Source organism: Amblyomma mixtum, chromosome 5 (genome assembly GCF_055824585.1).
Source record: "Amblyomma mixtum isolate Tamu chromosome 5, ASM5582458v1, whole genome shotgun sequence".
NCBI lineage: Eukaryota > Metazoa > Arthropoda > Arachnida > Ixodida > Ixodidae > Amblyomma > Amblyomma mixtum.
The window spans coordinates 20,751,251-20,772,660 of NC_143016.1; the positions used below are offsets into that span (position 1 = coordinate 20,751,251).

A 21,410-nucleotide genomic window follows, 5' to 3' on the forward strand; every position below is an offset into this window, starting at 1 on the left:
CTACTGCGCCATTGCTTTTCCTGAAAACCAACTTATGCAATCAATGTAATCAATGGAGGGATTACAGGTGTCTGTGGGGAGAGAACGTGAATGCTGGCTAAGGTTGGACAAAAGTTACTGAAAAAAGAAACAGCTGGATTCCCAGGAATTTCAGCGTGTGGTTGAAATTAAGGACAACCAACCTCCAGTGTAGTCCGGTTTTGATGCTTTACAAAGCCTATGACGGGTGAAATTGCCTATGTTGGTTCCTCTAAGGAGGAAAGTCTCCCGGGAGTAGCGTTCACGCCATGGGTGAACGTGCCAAACCTATGAACGAAGTATGATTCCCTCTGTTCCCTGTCATAGGTGTTAGGGAACCCGGACTGGAGAAGGGTTACACGGTTGTTTTCGAAACTGTGGAGTGGCAGACGCAGGTGTTTCGGAAGAGGTAAGTTCGGTAAGATTGACACATGGGCTTCGTGGCTGTTAAAGTGGCAGTGAAATGATGTCTTGGTCTGACCAATATACTGGTGCCCATGGACCTCACAATGTAGTTTGTAAATTATATTGCATCAGTCGCAGTCGAGGTCTTCATTTATATGAAACACAAAACTATCGAACTTGGATTTTGTCAGCTTAGTGTCAGAAATGTGCGGACAGACGTTGCAGCAGGGTTTCTCGCGTCGGTGACATTCGCCCTGGCTAGCGTTCTTGTTTGCTTTGGCATTGACAAGCAAGTCCTTCAAGTTCTTGCCTCTGCGGTACACACCTCGGGGCGGCTTCTCAAAATATTACACAACCAGTTAGGTTGTCTGATTAAATTAAAATGCCGACTTAGTATGTTGTTTGCACCGTGAGACGTAAAGGAGTAGGTAAGGAGTAGTTTTGTTTTTGTGTTACTGTCATCGTTCTGTGCTTTCTCTCCCAGATTGGACGTGTAGTTCATAGGTTGCGGGCAAGTTCAATCGCGTAATCGACTATTTCGTCGTGGTATTTCTGTCGTGACAAGGCGGTCTTGAAAGTCCGCGCATGGTTGTGAAATTTGTCTGTGTTGGAGCATAATCTTCGGCATCTGTGTGCCTGAGAGTATGGAATATTTGTTTTGCAGTGTTTAGGGTGGGTATCGTGGAAACGAACATATTTCTGTCTATCCGTGGTTTTTTTATTTACGGTGGTCGAGAGGCATTTACCGTCTACTGATACCTCCACGTCGAGAAAATTCAGAGTTACTGCGTCAGAGTTACTGCGGGTAAACCTTATTGGTGAATGTAGGATATTAAAGTCTGCATTGAATTTCAACAGGCTTGATTCACCATGTTCCTATACACGAAAAATGTCTAGAAAACGTTTGTAGGAAAGTGGTGTTTCCTGCCGTTCCTCAAAGAAGGGGATTTCTAGTGACGCCATGAAGGTGCTGGCATAGTTAACTGCCAGTTTTTCTCCCATCGCAGTACCGATTACCTGGAGACAATGTCCTTCATAAAGTTCAAAATTTTTGGAGCTCAGCATTACTTCCAAAAAGATAGAGAGAGTTGCACTGTCCGTTTCTATCGAATATTCTTAGTTTTCGAAGGCTGCAGTGTTGCTGCTATGCCTTCTGCGAGCTAGATATTTGTATACAGGGAACAAACATTCATTTTCACCAGAAGGCCTCGTGTGGGTATGGTCTGGGTGGAAATCTCCCGAAGGGAATGGCTTGTCGCTTTGAAGTAAGAGGGGGAATTGGGAGGGGTGTACTTGATAAGAAAATTAATCAAATTGGATATGTTCTCCGTCATTGCTCCATTGCTTGAAACGATTGGACGGCCAGGATATTAGCTATGTACGAGTATGTATGTATGTATGTATGTATGTATGTATGTATGTATGTATGTATGTATGTATGTATGTATGTATGTATGTATGTATGTATGTATGTATGTATGCATGCATGCATGCGTACGTGTGTGTGTATGCGTGCGTGCGTGTATGTATGTATGTATGTATGTATGTATGTATGTATGTATGTATGTATGTATGTATGTATGTATGTATGTATGTATGTATGTATGTATGTATGTATGTATGTATGTATGTATGTACGTACGTACGTATGTACGTACGTATGTATGTATGTATGTATGTATGTATGTATGTATGTATGTATGTATGTATGTATGTATGTATGTATGTATGTATGTATGTATGTATGTATGTATGCGTGTATGTGTGTGCGTGTGTGTGTGCGTATGCGTGCGTGCGTGTCCGTACGTGTGTGTGTGTGTGCGCGTGCATGCATGCCTAAATAACGGTGGAGCACCGATGTATTTTCAAACGTCGACGATTGAGTGGTATAACATGTGGTCTTCTATTTAAACTTCGTGAAGGAAATAACAACGAGCTGACTTTACAGCAGAAGGAACAACCTATTGCATCCCATGCTGTAGGGTAACGCCTTTAAATGGTGCAATATTGGGCGCATCTGTAACGGTTGACCACTAGTCTCATCCACTACTATTCACTGCCACTCGGGCGAGGCTCCAATCTGCTCTTGACTTCCTTGATGCGAACATGGAGCAGAAATATTTAACGCAGTTAGCCTCAGCAGCTGATATTGCATGGTGCAGGTTATTTCGAGTTCACAGGATTCTTTTTGCGTTGCGAAATTAAACTTTCAGGTGTAGTGCGTGCCTTGTCGTGTCTGTTTGGTACTCGTATTTTTCCCATGTGAAGTTTTTAAAATGCATTAGGCATCAAATTACGAGCTAGCCACCTTGTCATCTTGTCTCTGTTAATCCGGTATACAATGCACACATTCAATTGCAGTGAATAGCGTCCGCCCCCCCCCCCCCCCCCCCCTTCCGTTTTACTTTATATGAGCTCCCATAGCTTCTCAGAACGGCGTCGTCAGCGATCGCTTTCAGGGGGCGTAAATGACGTGGATTGTATAGCGACAGGCGGTGAAGCGGACGCCGCACCTGGAAACGAATCATGGGGCCGTCCCCTGCGTGCTAGAGCAAAGTCTCGCATTACGTCACATCACCTGCATTGGCACCTGCACTGACGCGACGACACCGGATGGTGTCGTCGCGTCATGTGTTTGCATAAGCGTGTAGTGGACTGACCGTGCCAGCCGTGCAGTTATAGTACGTATGCAGCGTGATCGGAACAGTGTCCTGGTCGCGTGACGGCAGCCATCGGCGCACGTGACGGTGTTACGTCGCCGTTGCCGGCCTTCGGCAGCGACTCGCGACACGCGCGCCGGCGGCGGAAATTGGACGCGTTTCGGTGACGGCGCCCCGCGGAGTGGACGACTGCGCCCGTCCCCGAGTCGACGTCACGCTGCGGCGCCCCGGCGCGCGACGTCACTGACACCCGCCGCAGCGTCTAGTTTCCCAGCTTGTCGCGCGTCACCTCTGCAATGCTGCGCAAGACGCGAAGGCTGTTGAAAGTTTTCGAAAGCCAAGTGAATTGGACAGTGTGATGGGCAAGCGAAGCCAAAGAGAAAAACACAACTGAAAAAAGAAAAATAGAACCAAGAGTGATTGAAATAATTAAACAAATATGGAGCAAGGAAGGGAAAAGAAATGAATAAATATATAAGCAAAGTAAAACAATAAAAATGAAGCAAAGCAGAGAAAATGAGGAACGGAACCAGTGGATCTTGAAGTCTTTCGTTGACCAAAAGCAGATAGAATGCCACGGCTTGATGCCTGAAGCAGTTTTGTGGCTTTAGGAAGTAAAGTTGTTACCAAAGCGTATATCTTCTCACTGGTAGTTGTTTTTGTTTTTAGTTTCCGCTGTAGAATATACGGAGCTCCGTTGAGACAAGTCATACGCAAGCGAACTTGTTTTGTTTTGAGGACATGCATCACGCAATTGACGTTCACAAACTACGCACTACTGGCACAACAAGCTCTCAATCCGGACGAATTCCAGCACGCGGCTTCGGAGATTAGAAATAAAAAGAAAGGAAATATGTAAATAACGCCGAAATTGGTATTACTGTGCCGCGGAAGCCGTCTTTATATCCCCAAAAAAACTATTTATTAAAATTAGGGGGGGGGGGGGGGACTGCGCTGGAAGACCCGTTACGTGTGAGGACAGGCCACAACGTTGGCCAAGTGGGTATCTTCTGTGTTGCAGAGTCACTCAGGAGAAACAAGCGTTTATCTGAATCGATTCGTTCCTTCCCCTCCTCTTTTTTGTTATCTTCATCTTTTCTTCCTCCTTTCTCTTCTCCTTCCTCTCTACCTTCGTCCCCAGCCCCGACAGAATTGTGTATGCCATTGAAGCTACACTCCAAACACGAATACACCTATACGAGACTAAAACGCGAATAAGCTGTCCTCTAGCGCGCACCCTTCTGGGTGTGCACTAGAAGACGACTTGCCCCTTTTTTACTCCTTTCTGTTTAGAGTGTACCGCACGTCAGAAAACCCAGTGTCGGCCTTCGCATTTGAAAGCCGGCTGCTTCGTTCGTGCCCCGTGAAGGCGTCCAGAATGCTCGTCATGTATAGGCACTATGGGCTTCAGGAAGTTACACCTAAAAGAGAGGCTATAGGACGGGTTCTAACTCCCGGAGAGTGTTCTACACCTGAAGCTTGTGTAGCAAGTGTTCGGCTTTGTACACCGAAGCTCTGCCAATTAAAGGAACACTCCGGACAACTCTGTTCAAGATTACGCGGCTCTTTCTGAGCGTTCTGAGGTTTGTCTGCAGCCGAAGATAAAGAAACCAAAGGGAAAATTGGGATACAATTTTTTCCTCAACTCCATTCAAACTTTTGACGTCAAGGCAGGAAAGGGTTCCGGGATCACTGTTTGGGAGTGGTTAGTGGAGTAGTTTCTCTGGTGATTTTTAGGGGATTTTTCGCTCATGATCAACGACGTCGACGCCGACAATAGAGGCCGTCGACGACGCAAGCTTTACTGTGACACGGGTTCCTTAACGTTATCGCATTACTACAGTACTCTGTATGTAACGTCTTTAGCGAAAGCAACCAGGCAACGGGGCTTCCTTCTTGGCCGTATAGTGGAGCCCTTACGGCATCCCTAACGACCAAAACGTCTCGATAGGTGAGGACAGATGCTATACTTACCTTACTAAAATTATAATGCTTAAAAACTTCGTTGCTTGGTTACTTTTGGAAAAAAGGCGGTATATGCCCAAACATGTCGCAATAAATGGCATAAAAAAAAATTCGGCGGTTAGATTCTCCGCTCGGACTTAATTTCTTATCCTGTATGTCGTTGTCGAGTATACACCGTGCAACGGAAAGTTGTAGTAGTTGGCCCCATAAATGAGAAACGCAAGAAAACATTTCAGGCTAATTCGTGCTACGCCTGCGCCATACTACCTCGCGCATTACAGTAGAGCAGGGGTTCTCAAACTTTTTTGCTTGGAGGAACCCCAAAAGCCTTCAATAAGTTCCAGGGAACCCCCCCCCCCCCCACAACCCCGCTGTCACTTACGAGCAATGTTGTCGAGTGCATTTTTGCAAAGAGAGAGTTGCAAAAGTTAAATGTTTATTGCACCGATTAATACAAATACTAATGTGATGGGTGGTACTGCTTCCCTTTTGAGAGGAAGTCAAAGCGTGGCTCAGCAGCACTCAGAGCCAGTCTCATATCAGCTGCCGGGTCAGGGCCAGTGAGGGTTCTCGCGGAACACAAGAAGACAGCCCGCGGAACCCAGTTTGAGAACCCCTGCAGTAGAGTATATCTTTATGCAGTATAGGCTGCCTTTTAGTTGTGCTCCTCTTGCGGGAACTCCCACAGAGGCCCACGTATTCTCCCGGCCATCATACGAGGTCTGTTAGAAAAGTATCTGACTTTATTTTTTTTTTTTTGCGAACACCTGATGGATGTGAAACAAGCGCGCTTACAGCAGCCGACCTTGAACCCTCGTGCGCATGCACGAATTTTTTCCCGCCTGCCGATAGCGTCAGTCGCTGGGAAGCAGCGTTTGAGTGAGGCAGTGCGCAGTGCTCTCGTCGGTTTTTTGTTGCAAGGAAAATGGCGGAGCGAGAGGAGCAGCGCTACTACCTCAACTTTTGCCAGAAACTTGGCGATAGCCAAGTGGAAACCATTCGAAATGTTCAGACGGCTTTCGGTGATGATGCTATGAGCAGCACACAGATTAAGCAATGGTGCAACTGGTTTAAAGACAGCCGCACATCCGTGGAGAGAGAGCCACGGTCCGGTCGGTCATCAACATGCCGAAATGACCAGGTCATTGCCGAAGTGAACGCTGTGGTGATGCGGGACTGTTGTGTGACTATCCGAGAAATTGAGGAAGAGGTGTACATCAGCAATTTTTCTGCACATTCCATTATCACCGAAGATTTGGCCACGGAGAGAGATGCGGCGAAATTCGTGCCGAAGCTGCTGACGGTGGAGAAAAAGCAGCTTCGGGTTGAAGTCTCACAGGAGATGCTGGATTCCACAAACAGTGACCCCGACTTCATCAACACCATAATCACTAGTGACGAGTCTTGGGTGTACGGGTACGACCCGGAAACCAAATCCCAGTCGTCACAGAGGACGCATTCCACGTCACCAAGACCAAAGAAGGCCCGCCAAGTGCGCAGCAATGTCAAAGTGATGCTGACTGCTTTTTTGACTCCCTCTGTGTGGCACACCACGAGTACGCACCCCACAGGGTCAAAGAATGACTAAATAGTACTACAGGGATGTCCTCCATCGCCTACGTGGTGCTGTGCGGCGCAAGAGACCGGAATTGAGGTCAACAAGAAATTGGCGCATCCCTCGCGGCATTGCTCCTGCACATTCCTCGCATTTGATTCAGACTTTTCTGGCGAAAAACCAGACTCCTGTAGTTCAACAGGCTCCTTACTCTCCTGATATGTCCCCCTACGACTTCTGGCTGTTTCCTAAAATGAAGAGGCCATTGAAAGGAGCGCCATTTCAGAAAAGAAAGGACATTGCGGCTGTGACGACGGCAGAGCTAAATTCCATTCCGAAAAGGGCCTTTTCGGAATACTTCCAACAATGGCAGCACCGATGGGAGATGTATATGGAGCCCCAAGGAGACTACTTTGAAGGTTATTAGGTTTCCAACGCTCCAGTTATGCCAGTTTTTTTTCTTCGGCCAAAGGTCGGATACTTTTCTAACAGACCTCGTAATCGTCTACATCTTCCAGTGCTGTATCTTCTTCCTTGGAGGTTTCCCATCACCTCGCTTGGACGGTCCTCCAGACACCAAGCTCACCTAAACATGGTGGACATCCTGGCCTCCCACCTGTGCGGTCATTATGCAATCCATGCACTGAAATCTTCACGAGGAGAACTTGTGTTCTAAATTCGGCACCAAATTCAACTTAGTTCCGCTACTTCATGTCCGCACGCAGGCCTTTGCATCAATGGTAAATGCGAATTTGCCCACATGGGCTTGCCAGCTTTTAAGCGCGGCGTTGCGGTAACCGTTGCCCGGCCCTTTTTGTCGATTGCTGACAATGTTACCACAAATGCTGCTCATTCGGTTGCGCGCGCGAATCGTTCAGAGTGGGATTTGATCGAACTCTCCCTCAACCCGAGCGTGCGTGCAGACTCAGTGAGCGTTAAGAAGGGGTAGCGGAAGACATGAGAGCAAGCATTTCGAGCCCCAACTGGCTAGTACCGACAAGATAACATCACGATACAAGGAATATTCCAAACAGCAACCGTTTTAACGAGGTAGCGTCGACGGCTTCTGCGGCGTCGGCGTTTTTGACCATGAGCGAAAAATCCAGAAAAAATCGCGAGAAAAGTAACCAAGGAGACAGGTGGGCCACCTGCCTGCTAGGTTGCTTATGTATTTGCATATATATACAGTTCACGTGACCTTCTGGCGTCGTCACAACTGTACCCACCGGATTGTGAGCGGACTGCGCACCGTGGCGGTTTAAATGACTGGTTGCGAGAGGTCACGACAAGAGCAACCATGCGCCTGTGTGCAGTGCGAGGTCAGCGCACGTTGAAGATCACCGGGGGGTCGAAATTACTCCAGGGCCTTCCACTGCGGAGCCACTTTTTTTTAAAGATAAGTATTTATTGGGTACATATTGGTTACATAAATTCTGTATGCAGGCGAGGGTCCCAGAGTGAAGCGACTGTCACGGGACCCCCGGTAGATTAATACTAACTTGAATAAAAACCAAGCAGCATCACAGACAGGTACAATTCGCAGTAATAACAGTGGTAATTTAAATAAGGAATATTTATATAATGCAAATGAAATAGATGATTAGCAGGGCGATGAACAGCAGACAAGCAAAACAAAAATAACAAACCACTATAAATAATATTGTACAGAATAGAGCGTTGTGAAAAGATATATAAAGAAACAATTTAGAATACAAGGATATACAGTTGTCAAACCACAAAAAAAACGAAGTAGAAATTTCTAGCAAATAATTAAGGAGAAGAATTTTCTAAAGTGAATAGAAGCAGTTCACTCCACTTGTTGCTGCAAAAGAAAACTTTTGAAATTCGATTTAAACATAGACTTTCTCTATGTTCAACACTTTCTCTTCTCGCACTTTCAACACTTTTTTTTTTATTCAACACTTTCTCTTATGGTGCTCGGTTGCTGACCTGAATGACGCGGGTTCGATGCTGGCCGCGGCCGTCTCATTTCGGTGTAGGCGAAATCCTAGAGGCCTGTGTACTGTGCGATATCAATGCACGGTAAAGAATCCCAGGTGGTCGAAATTATCCGGAGTCCTCCATTACGGCGTCCCTCATAGCCTGAGTTGCTTTGGGGCGTTAAACCCCACAAAATCTGATTTTACTTCATTCACTCCCTCCTTCATCCCTTCAATCACGGCCCGATTGAGGTGTCCACCGAGTAGTGAAGCAGTTACTGCGCCTTTCCTTTTCTCGAGAAATAACTTGTATTTTTTAAATTTTTGTAGGTCAGGCGCAAGGGACTCAAACATGCAATTCGGACAAGTTAAGTTGGTAGATATCCATTGTGTACATTTGGTTTGGTTCATGAGGCTTAACGTCCCAAAGCGACTCAGGCTATTCACTTAGCGTCTAATCAAACTAAACATTCTTTTTTCTTGCACAAAACTGTTCTTCGTGTGCAGCACAGAGATCAGGTCGCCTGCCCGTCAAAGTTACAGCACTGATCCAAAAATGAAATGTAGCACGCGTGTGTGGAAAGTTGCACCGCTTCGGTCAGGCCGCTTATAAACTGGACATCAAAAGTATGGCATTGGTCAGCCGGATGTTCCACGTGCGTTCATACGGTATATTCATGAGCATCCGCTAACAGAGCGGGCCGCAGTTGAAGTTCTTCGCTCGCATGCTCAGTTTCATTTCTGGGGCATCTGAACACGCATGATCCCGATCACACTCGTTTAGAGGGCTCGATCGGTGCTGTACATAAACTAAAGCGAAATTCTAAAGCTGATATTGCTTTTACTGATAATACTCGCGCTCGAGCACAATGGAATAGACACGGGAACAAACCGCACACTGCAGGCAAAAACACCTCACACCTACCAAAGCTGCTGCGATAGAATTTCTCTCCACGTCCGCAGCACACCACTCGTTCGAGTGCTTTAGACAATCTTGGTCGGGTCTGTACGATTAGTGTAACTGTGAAATTGAACTTGTTGATTCAGATACCTGCTTGACAGATGGCAGTGGACAGCCCGGCTAAGATTAATGCAGTCTCCTATGGCGAAGGATATCTTGACGGAATCTTCGATGGTGGCTTCCTCGTGGGCTCATTTCCCACAAGTCACGAGAACGCAGTCATGTGACTCCAGTGCAGCCTTCGTACATGGACCAACACATACGCTGTATATACGCAAAAACGTATCTGCTGCCTGCCTCTCTCTTCTCTGCAGTTTTTCATTTTGTGCAGTTTTTCAAATATGACGCACTATATAGTTTCTCACAAATGCAACAAGAGCTGGCACGCCGTCGCCCAAGCTATAGTAAAATTTGTGTTCTATGAATATGTCGCCATTTATTTATTTATTTACAATACCCTTAAGGTCCCTGTGCGCAGGTATTAATAAGGGGGGGGGGGGGGGGGGGCGATACAAGCATGAAAATATGGCACAGGCTCTTGAAATAAAATATATGTAATAACGAAGTATGAAATAAAGCTAGTGGTGTACAAAAATAAAACAACGCAGAATAAAATACTACTCAGTAAATGCCCATAATACAACTCCATGGTTTGCTTTAACGAATGCTGAAAGGATTGTAAGTAAACCTCAGTAGCTATGTGTGATGGCAGGTTATTCCAGTCTGTTATGATGCGAGGAATGAATGATTTCACGCAAAGCGATGAACGGCATGTTATGCGTTTTATTTTGTTATCGTGGTCACGGCGAGGAAAGACTGCAGGGGTGGCAAAAAGAAGTCATCGTGGAAGGTGGGATGATGACACAATTCGTGAAGATTAGGCGAGCGAAATGGCGTCGACATGATAGTGGTTCCAACTCGGCATGTTGTTTTATTACTGTGACACTGGTGATGCGTAAATAATCAGAAAAGATGAAGCGAACAGAACGGTTTTGCAGGGATCCAATGTTGCTTATCACCTATGCTTGTTGAGGATAACAGCGGAGAGCAGCGAACACGTGCGGTGATGAGCGCACCGATGCACAAGTTCGCACACTTCACCGATGCACACGTGGGCACACTTTCTCATACACGCGCGAACATTCTTGCAACATCTAAATTCATTCATTCATTCATTCATTCATTCATTCATTCATTCATTCATTCATTCATTCATTCATTCATTCATTCATTCATTCATTCATTCATTCAGTCGCAAATGTATCTGCTCATATCCTATTTCATGAATTGGGAAGTAAAAGACGTGAATCGGCAGTGTTCAGAGTTCGCTTATTCTGCTTGATGACGCACACACAGAACGTATCCAGGGTAGATAAGCAACGATCACAAGGCTCGCTGTTCGTATCTTACGTAATTAAATCATTTGCTGTCTTTAGTTGCAATGCACATGCGCGGCAGATATGACTTTTATGCAATAAGTGGATCGTAGATTAAGGTCTTCTTCATTTAGCAGGGAACTTCTAACACTTGTGGTCGTCATGTAAACTGGAAGATAACGAACTCAAAAGCGTTCGACTTGTGCTTAGGTTCGGGCACCTTGATCTTCGCCGAGCACAGGCACCACTCGCAAAGCAAGCTGATAAAAAGACGTGTTATGCAGAAATACTAGGAAAGAAATGGAAAAATGAATCACACGAAGCCCCAACGTTTGTTTACGGTTACGCATAGACGCAGTTTAACTTATAATGCAAGCTCCAACGATACGCGTCGTGCCGCTGCTCTCACGAGTCAGGCTTTGCCTCGACAAGACCAGGCGTGTGGAGAAGCCGACAGATTGTGGCAAGGGGGATTGGGGGAAAGCACAACGTGGCCGAAGCAAACAGTCACAACAAGGTCGACAGGGGGAGGAAATGGTTTGGTGTCGTACCACGTTTCGCGGCGCGCGCTGCGCTCTCTTTGGCGGGGGCAGAACTCGAGAAGGGAAAACGCGCCTTGTCGTCCTCCGAGCGTTGATCGATCGCACGGCGAGGAGCAGGCGCCAAGGGAGGCGGGGCCTCGGCGTGGCTCCTCCTACACTGCTCTCGCTTCCTTCCACTTTTTCTCTTTCCACTTGCTCCGCCTCCGGTGCAGTGCCCTCTGCTTCCGCGGCGCAAAGTCGAGAGAGAGAGAAGCGGAGAAGCAAGCTTCTGACCACTTGACTCGGAAAGTGCGTTTTCTTGACTCTGCTCGGCAGCGTCAGGCGTTTCTCTGCTTTCTGCGTTTCTTTTTTTACCCCCATTGATTCACTTCGTCTTATTTCGCGATCGCGCTGACGCCACGCACACTGCGCGTTGCTCGTTCACAAGCCAGAGGGAAAAAGCATACTCGGCGTTCCCCGATCGGTGAACGTTTCTTGCGCAAACCACGCGGCTGTCGAAAGGCTTGGTGATTTTACGCCGTCGCCAGTGGTTCATGCGAAGACGAGCTCCGAGAATTGCCCGGTGGAGTTAATATCGCCATTTTTTTTCTCAGAAAACAAAAGCCCATAGGCAGTCCTGGACTGTTTCTCGCTAAAATCGGGCAGTGTCGCGGAAAACAAGACAGTTGCTTAGCCTACGTTGGCTCAAGACGAAGACAAAAACAAGTAGCATGGAAAAGATAGAACTTTTGCTCTTGTTCTTCATTGCGTTTTTTCTCTCATTACAGAAAACAAAACTGACGTTACCTAATCAGCTGCCAATATCACGATGCTCTTCGCGGGGAAGAACAGTGATGCACGTGTGCTCGGGGGGGTCTCTACAACGCACGTGCAATGCAACATTCAAGGGAGCAGTCAACCATATGCAGCGCTCAACTGTAAACAAGTATGGGAAGGGAGTCTGTGCTTCATACATACCTGCACCTCTACTGACGCGACCTTTGTCAATTATTGAAACAGAGAACAATATCGCTTGCGCGAGGCTGCGGTCGAGACTTGCGGACGCATCGGGGAGACAGGAATGTGAAGGAGCTTCAATTTCTTTTGCCAATATTTTCATTTGTTTCAGTTAGCTCGGCCCATGCAGTTTCAACACATGGGGTACGATGCTCAAAAGAGTACTCAAAATAACAAGAGTAGTTCTCGCTCTCTCCTCAAAAGAATTGGAAGGGAGAAGAATATTCCTGACTGAAATGCACGGGGATTATCGCACAGACTGCAACACTGCATGGGAGGCCACATTGTGCTGTCGAACAAGCTTTCCTGGGAAAGAGAGTATGCCACCTCTCTCATACTTCGCAGTATATTATTCAATTAGACCCGCTGCAATGTACGAGTGCTTTATATTGCTATTTGCCCGACTTATCCCACAGGGACGTCAAGCTTAAACTGCGCAGTTATGACCCTGAAAGAAAGGACAACGGCGCGAAAAGCGCGTTTCGTCGATAAAGAATTGCACTAGCTACAGTTCCAAGCAAAATATTATCTCTATTGGCCTCATTACAAATACTAAAACAAATACAAATAATGAATAAAAAACCGTATCTCTCCGTCAGAAAAGAAAATGTATAAACAGGGCTGAGCAGCAGAAATATCTAGCGACACAGCGGCAATTATCGTAATGAACTGTAATCGGTGGAGCACTGAAAAAAAAAGCAAAATCGCTTGGCTGGCATGCAGCATGAGCATAGTAATACATTGTATTTATTCACGTTTGTTCTATTTTATTTGTTGCTTTCTTTTCGAGGGGCATTTGAGTTGATACCGACCGCCTGGCAGCAATTTTCTAAAAAAAAATGCGTTCATATGATTATTGAGAAATTCTACATCAAAAATGTCGACAAAGTAACTTAGACACTTCTTGCAGCTCAACGCTTTTGAAAATGCGCGCCGCTTTTAGGCAGACCCTCAAAGAGAGGGACACCGGAGAAGCCATGCGGTGTTGACATGCAGCAGCACTCTATAGCAAACGAATGATGGAACCCTAGCGCCTGCTGCACACTGAAATCAACCAGCAAGTTAAAAAATGATGCAACGTTTTTTTTTTGTGAAATTTTCATTTTTACGACTTTCTGGGCTGACTCTCCTCATCAGTAGTCATGATGTGGTATTGAAGTTCAGCTAACCATTCGACCTCTTAATCGTATTACACGAAACGCGACATCCAATAGGCTTACTTTTTTCATCAAATTTTTAAGTAAAATGGTTGGATAGCGGTCAGTTTTCTAAGAAAGATGATAGGTTGATGGTGGGCAAGTCACCAATGTCTCAAGACAGGAATAGGCCAGTGTTCGCTGCTGTATCGGAAGTTGAAAGATATCGCCAAAAATGTTGAGTAGCATTCATTTGCTCGTTTTTTCTTTCGCTATTTTTTTAAGCTTGTTACGGAAGAACAATAAGTGTAATACGAAAAGTGGGAGCTCGTACTAAGGGATGAGAGTAAAAGTGAGGAATGTGCGTTACAACTGTTGAAAACCATACGAACACTTCAACCAGAAAGATTGGTTTTGGTTTATTGGGGTTTAACACCCCAAAGCGACTCAGGCTATGAGGGACGCCGTAGTGAAGGGCTCCGGAAATTTCGACCACCTGAGGTTCTTTAACGTGCACTGACATTGCACAGTAGATGGGCCTCTATAATTTCGCCTCCATCGAAATTCAGCCGCCGCTGCCGGGATCGAACCCGCGTCTTTCGGGTCAGCAGAAAGAAGCGTGGTGACATTTCTAATGATCACTCTAAGCACGTTGCGCGTCTATCCAATTACACGTGCTAAACACGGTGACCCCTCAGCTGCTCTTTCAGAATAGCAGTAGTCGTAGTCGTGCATGGCGAAAGTCACGAGACCGTTTGCACACTTTGCAGACTGAGCGCACGGGCACCGTGTGAGAGAATAGAGGCAGAGGGACGAGAGAGAGAGAAGCAATCTGCAGGAATGCTTGAGGGCAGGGAGGGTAACACCGAAGGACTGGCTGGGAAGGGGGGGGGGGGGGGGAGGGAACTCCCTAGAAGAGATGAGATTGGAAACAAGGAGGGGGGTTTGAGCGGTGGCGAGCTCGGAGGCGCAAACGTCGGTACAATCGCAAACACACGGCTCCTCCGTCGAAGAAGAAGGAGGGGGGAGGGGGGGTGCGACGAACAATGGCGAAGGCGTAACACGCGACACAGCACAGCGGCGGAGGCGAAATCGCACCACGCGCCCATCTGCGCAACCGGAGGGGGCGCGGCCCCGCCGACATTGGGAGAGCGAAGAGCAGCCCCGCTTCGCGATACGAAGAGGAAGAGTGTCGGGCCTCTCCCTCCGTCGTTGACTGGCGGCGCTCGAGGTCCTGACCGGGGTCTCACAGGCAGCCCGGAGGGGAGGGCAGTGGAGAGAGAACGGAGAGGAGTGCGAGGGCGTGTGTAATGGGGAAAGAGGTTTGCTGTCGACTGGGGAGAGAGAAAAGTCGGGTGCAGTGGCGAAGGGAGGTCGTCATGGAGGGGTGAAGGCGAGAGCGCGATGGGGAGGCCGGGGCGGCAAACGCGTGGCTTTTGGCAAGGCGCGGGTCGCAGGAATCAGCGTCTCGGCTCGCGATGGATGCAGCCGCGACTAGGACCCACAGCCCGCCTTCGCGGAGCAGCATTGCCTCGTCCGACGAACACGGTCAGTGGTAACAGCGCCGTTTTCTAGCTGCCGCCGCTCTTTAGCTAGCTTGTTTGAGTCTCTTACGATTAATGGGTTAGATAACTGGGAAAGTATTACTTGAGCCATCTTTTACTTTCATCGACGCCGGCAGTCTTCGTCCTCTCCGTAACGTGAAATAGTCTTCGCCAGTTAGGTTGGACTACGCTGCCCTTGGAGAAAGTTGACAGCGCAGTATACTATGCCTGTTTTACCCAGTTCGCAGTATAACTTCGCATTTATATGGAATTTTACTTGGAATTCGTATTGAAACCAAGTGTTTTGGGCGTCGAGTGTAAATGAAAGAGGCAATATGTTTGAAAACTCTGATTGCAATCACTATTTCAGTTGTTTTCTTTTATATTTTCGCCTGCACTGGAGCTTAACAAATCCAAATTGTTTAGGTGCGCTTTATGGAAGTTAATGAGATTACATTTTCAGCACTCTGAGCTGCGCTGTATGAATGAGTTCTCCTAGACAGTTTTGGTTTGGATTCTGCTCAAAATTTCATGACTTAGACAAGCATCTTCAAGGCCATAACCTCTAATTTCAAAAGAATGAAAAAAAGAGAAACGATAACGAGGAAGTGTAACACGAATGTAATGTCACAGTCTACCAGAGCGACACTAATCGTCAAGAACTAGCAGAAGTGAGGCGCGCTAGATCACGTGATTCAAATATATTTTTGCTCACGTCATACTTCGGGGCGAACCCATCACCTTTCTGATACGCACTTGCAATGAAATACTGTGCTTGCACAAGCTTATAATGGTTTTACGAAAAATAACAGCTTCTGTTTGGATACGCGTGCACATGAAAACCTTTCAAGAACTGTCGAGGATGGCTCGCGAACGTGGCTCACAAAAATAGATGCGTTTCGTTATTGGCCCATCGTCTGGTTAGCTACCAATGGTTGACCAGCTGCCGTGCGCCTGTCGGACAGCTTAGAAATTAGCCCTCAAAAATAGGTGCTCTCGGAATGGAAAAGTGCTGACCGGCGTCCAGACGTGCTCAGGCCGGACAGTGTACATACTTTCAGTAAGAGCTCTAACGGTCGTACTTTAAACCGAACCATATATATTGGTTACAAGATTGCACTGAAGCCGTAACGAAGTATTAGCCTGGAGGAATATTGTAGAAGTATGCGCCACTCGTAAAGCGAGCTTTAGACTGGTTTCTGTAGCAGAGCTTTCGCAATGCGTTCATCAGCAAACACTGCACTCTTACCGGGCCTTGCGTCCCGCATGTAAAGGCGACAGCATGAAGGGAACAGCTGTCACAGCATTCGAGGGCATAAGCAGTTCTGTAATGTTTTTTTATTTGTTTATTTGTGCAAGCGCGTTCCTTTCACTTGGCTCGTCGGTGTGGCCTTGGCCGCTTACACTTACATAGTTGTACAGTTACGTGTCATCTTACGTAGGCATTGATGAAGACTGCTCGTCTTGTAGATTCACACCGTGGGCACATATACATTGGGGGCGTCTGTTGTTTTTCGCCACCTTCGATTACGCGCTCTATTTACGCGCTGTACACGGCCCCGGTCTGCTTCGGGGCCGTGTAGTGGATCTCTACTTCTGCGCGTATTCTTCAATGCTTTGAAGGCCTGCGGAGCATATTTCTCATCCTATAGTGTTCTAAGTGTGGTGGGCAGCAAGAAAAGGGGGCTATACACAGCAGGCATTTCGCGGTTAATCAGCAGCTCTGTAACGTGTGAAATTTTTGACTAAGACGGGACAAATGGAGAAGAGCGCCCCAGCCAGACTCGCGCGCGCATGCGCAGTTGAGACCTCCTCTTTCTGAAATCCTAACCACGATTACCTTAGCTATGTATTAGTGCGAAAGCACTGATGCGTTCACCAAGCACCCACCAAGAATCTTGTAATCTTTGGACCTTGTATCGTTGCCTAGAAACAACGACGCCACGACTTTGAGTGGAACCCGCGGCGGCGCGAACGGGTATGCTGCAAAGGCCGCTGCTCGAGAGCGCTTGCATATCGCTGCAGCCGAACATGTATCGTGCTAAACTGCAGCACACTCTCGCACTGTGCATTGCACATCGTCGTCTTCCTTCACTTCCATCTACGGCGCGAACAGATCAGATCAACCTCTGTCAGACCTTAACCTGAATCTAATGTCGTCGCCAGAAGGGCCGACGGCCCCAAAGAGCAAAACCGTGAGTCGATCAGGATAAACACACGCTTTCGTACGTCTACTCGGTTTAACTGGATTAAAACTCTACCAAATTTTTTTACCAGTAGTTGTTCTTTCGAGTGCGGAATGCGCCTTGTCTACGTGAACCGTTCACCTCAACTTGGCTTATTTGGGAAGAGCCCTGCTGGATGTTCGTGCATACTTATGCAGAAAAGATGTCACGTGGTCATGCCAGCACGTACGGCGGACGGGTATAGCGTACGAGGAAACAACCTATCGCGAACGGCGTTCGCTTGCAGGATCCGACAGTCCGTCCTTGCACGTTCAGTCACGGCAACGTGGAGGTCAGAGTGCTTCTTCAGAACTTTATCCTTCAGATGAACGATGTCTGTGACGGTAATTCGTTGATAGCGATAGCGATAGCAAGACCGCATCGAACACGAGAGCACTCTCTTCGCAGTGTATACCTTGATGACACGGCCATACATGGCGCACAGTCGAAAGCAGTCCCTGCCTATCTTGTATAAAATACGCAACTGTAGATAGTCCGCGAAACGTGAAATTTGAACTTTTAAACATCTAATAAACGGACTGTATTCCGAAAAAAAGAAACCGGCTATGTCCAAAATTACGGAAATAAAATCTCCCTTTGCCTTCGGACCTGTGTAAATAACTCTGGGCCCATTTTTAAGACACCAGCTGACTCTAGCCAAACATATAAATCAAGCATCATCATCGAGACTAACAACTTTAGGACAAAAGGCCCAGAATAAGGTCTGCCATAGCGCAATCGAATAGAGATTTCTTCGTCGTCTTCTCAATCGCGAATGACGTAACTTAAAATGAAAATATGCGTCTGCTTTGAATGTGTGCTCCCAAAATACCATAGAAATGAGAAGCTGGTTTTAGTTGGCGACCTGGAAACCTTCGTGTGATTGCAGCTAAGCGATAGTATCTGGCGTTGATAAAAGCAAACCGCAAACTTCAAAACCTGAGGATTTCTTGGACGCTGCTTCGAACCGGGTCCACATCAGGTTTTCAAGTTCAAATAAACGAGTGTCACAGAACCACTGAGCTGATTTGGGTAAAGTTTGTCGCTTACAAACGCAGAAATGTGAACACCTCTACCCGAGCGCCACCTGCACCGTAGGAGGGGGATGTACAGCAATTGAAAGACGAAAGCGAGTTTGTAACACTTGACTGCCTAAATTCCGAAGCCCAACATCAAGACAGTCAGAAATAATGCGGCCACGAGACAGATCAGTCAGGTGGGGTTAAGCTTGAACTGAAGCAAGTGTTTGTGAAGTGTCAAAATTATGGTGTTCTTGCGCACTAAGGCTGGGAGATGAAACCGGATTCGGCGTTAAAGTGATACTATACGTATACTATAGCTCATCTCTTACCTTCCAAGGCTATCAGTACGTTTTGCTGTGTTCATCTAAAACCTGTCGACATTTTGAAGTCTGAAGCAGTCCGACTCCGCAGTTCACTCTGGTAATGCACAGAAAAATTATTACTCACTGAAGTACATCCAAAGACGTCTACGCGAAACATCGTTCTATTAAACACTCAGCGTATACCAGAAACTTTAAAGTCAGCTTAGATTAGTCGTCCCAGATAGTTGTTTAAACTGCCTGCTTCCTCACGTATGGAACGAAACCGGCAGTATGTTGTTACGCACCTACTACGAAATACATGCCTCGACGATTTTTCGCGCCTTCTATTCCAACATTAAGCTGAGGTAAGTTTATATGCACAAGGCAAACCGCATATTTTATGACGTAGTTCCTGCTGCAGGTTACAAAAGTACAGCTGTGAACTGCCTGGTTACAATGTCAGACTAACGACTGCATGTCGCGCACGCTGCAGAAAATTCGTAATCGCTGAGGACAGTTGATTAAAGTGACCACCCGCAGTATTACGTGACCGAGCCGTTCTCACGTCACATCGCAGTCTTAAAGAGCTTGAGTTCTCTGAGCTATCTTAAAGAATGATAGCCTTATACGCCCCGCCACGTTCAGCTACTGACCTCTGCAGGGGAGTGCAAACTTGAGAGTTCATGTCAAGGAAGCACCTCTTTGTGCAGTCAAACAAAATGCGAGAAAAAGAAAAAAAAAGAAAGCAAAAGCCCGTGCACACCGATAGTACGTGCACAATGCGGGCCATACACACAGAAAGGAAAACCTTAAGTCTTGGAGACTATAAATCTTCCTTCAGTAACTGTCCGCATAACGCGTCATATCGGTAACTCTTCCGTTGGATAAGTTACACTTGAATGTGCCGTTAAGTTGGTTTGAACACACTGGTTTTGTTCTTTTAAGTGTGAACCGCACTGCAAGCGAAGATAATCCAGGTAGTCGAAATTATTCCAGAGCCTTCAAGCATGAGCTCTGTAGCCTGGAAATGTCTTCAGTATGTAAAACTGCACCAAAATTTTGACAGCGTTATAAAGAGCTCTCACCTCGACCCACATCAATGTCAAATTTAAACTCCGATCTTACTATGCGTCTATGAGCGGTACCGAGCACCGAGTTTTCGCCACGCCTGCGGGAAACCTACGCCGTGGTCGAGCCCGCTCGTGAGGAGCACGAAAAAGCCACGACCGCTATATTAGTTGAGCCGGAAACGTTACAAAACTGCGCTAAGCGAGAGGGCCGCTAACAAGCCGTGCATACAGCTCCACGTACAGCCATCGCAAATGACTTCCTCACCCTCTCCTTGTCAGCGTGTTCACCGTTAGGCGCTTTGCCCCGGCGATCAAGCTGAGCGTGCCGCGTGTCTACCGCTCACTTGCCTTTTACGCGCTGCCGCCGCCTACACAGGGGTCGGCTCGGGGGGCCTTTGACGCGCCAGGGGGTCTTGAATCGCGCCGCGGTGCCCGCTCGTTAGGCGTCCATTGAGCGGGAGTGCGCGATGTCTGCTGTCGCGCGCACACACACGCCTCGCCGCACGCCTCCTTCAGCAGGATAGAGAAAAGGGAGAGGGCGGGGGGTGTTCGACACGGGCTCGGCGTGTGTCGCCTACTTTGTCCCGAGCGTCGCCGCGCGCACGATGTACGGGGCGCCCGCGTCAAACGGCGCGTCGATAGTAACACGCGCGCTCGTGTCAATTTCGTGCGTGCGTGCGTGCGTGCGTGCGCGCGTGCGTGCGCGCGTGCGCGCGTGAGTGAGTGCTGTAACGCGCTGGACCGAGCCTGCCGAGGAGCGGCGAAACCTGCGCGCGGTGTGTGTGGCGGTATAGTGTACACGTGTTTTGGAAGGAGAACAAGAGAGCGCGTGTCGGAGCATCCTTGAATAGCGTTTTTTTTCTATTGTTTTGTTTTATTCTTTCTGCCTCTCACCTTCCTTTTTTTTTTCTCGTTTTCTCTTTGTCGTTGCTCGCTTCGACTGCACTTGTCGAATCAGTGCAGCCCGCGCGGGTTACGCGTGTTTGTCGATGCATGCACATGGGTGATGCGGAGTGGCGAAACACAGGCACTGAGTGAGGATGGGTATTTTTTATTTATTTTTTTATTTATTTATTCGAAGCACCCGTAAAGGCCTTCTGGTGATGGTGTTACGCTTGACGGGAGGATATTAATCTGTAGAATAAACAAAGCAAAAAAATGAACTGGGTTTTTGTCTCGGGGTTTTTTCTTTCTTGAACTCGAAATGCATGTTTATTATTTTTCTAGGATTGGAAAGGGGAGGTAGAACGATGCTGCTTGAGAATGGCTGAAAGAAAACATTATACAATGATCACGAAGGAGCAGAGAAAAAGGTGAATCGTGTTGGACTTTAACGTGCAACACAGCCCATAGCCGCTCACTACTCAAGCAGAGTGGAAGCGTCAAGTGCTAAAAAAAATTAAGTGGCTTTGTTTTATTAAATTAAGATTAGAGTTGTCCCCAGATGAATTTAAAAAAAGGGTAATGTTAAGTGGCAGGAAAAGAGCACAGTAAGTAAGGAAACAAGCACGAGTTAATGATATCCTAGCTCAAATAAAGAGGAAATAAACATGGCAGGACTTGCAATGTGGACAGAAGATAAACGATGGTCACTTAGGGTAACGCAGTGGACATCAAGAGAAGGCAAGTGCAGCAGGGGGCGGCAGAGGATCAGGTGGGCAGGTGAGATGAGGAAATCTGCAGGGTCAGTTTA

At 47.2% G+C, this 21,410-nt stretch overlaps 1 protein-coding gene across 1 annotated transcript in view; it reads left to right on the forward strand.

Annotated features, from left to right (window-relative positions):
* Positions 1-14,932: 14,932 nt before the first annotated feature.
* The window catches only part of LOC149341465 (photoreceptor-specific nuclear receptor-like), a 54,365-nt gene continuing 47,887 nt past the window's right edge, over positions 14,933-21,410 (forward strand). Inside the window, exon 1 of the mRNA XM_089543575.1 lies at positions 14,933-15,102. Within this exon, the coding sequence (XP_089399701.1) occupies positions 15,033-15,102 (70 nt within the window). The 5' untranslated portion in view covers positions 14,933-15,032. The remainder of the gene's footprint in view (positions 15,103-21,410) is intronic.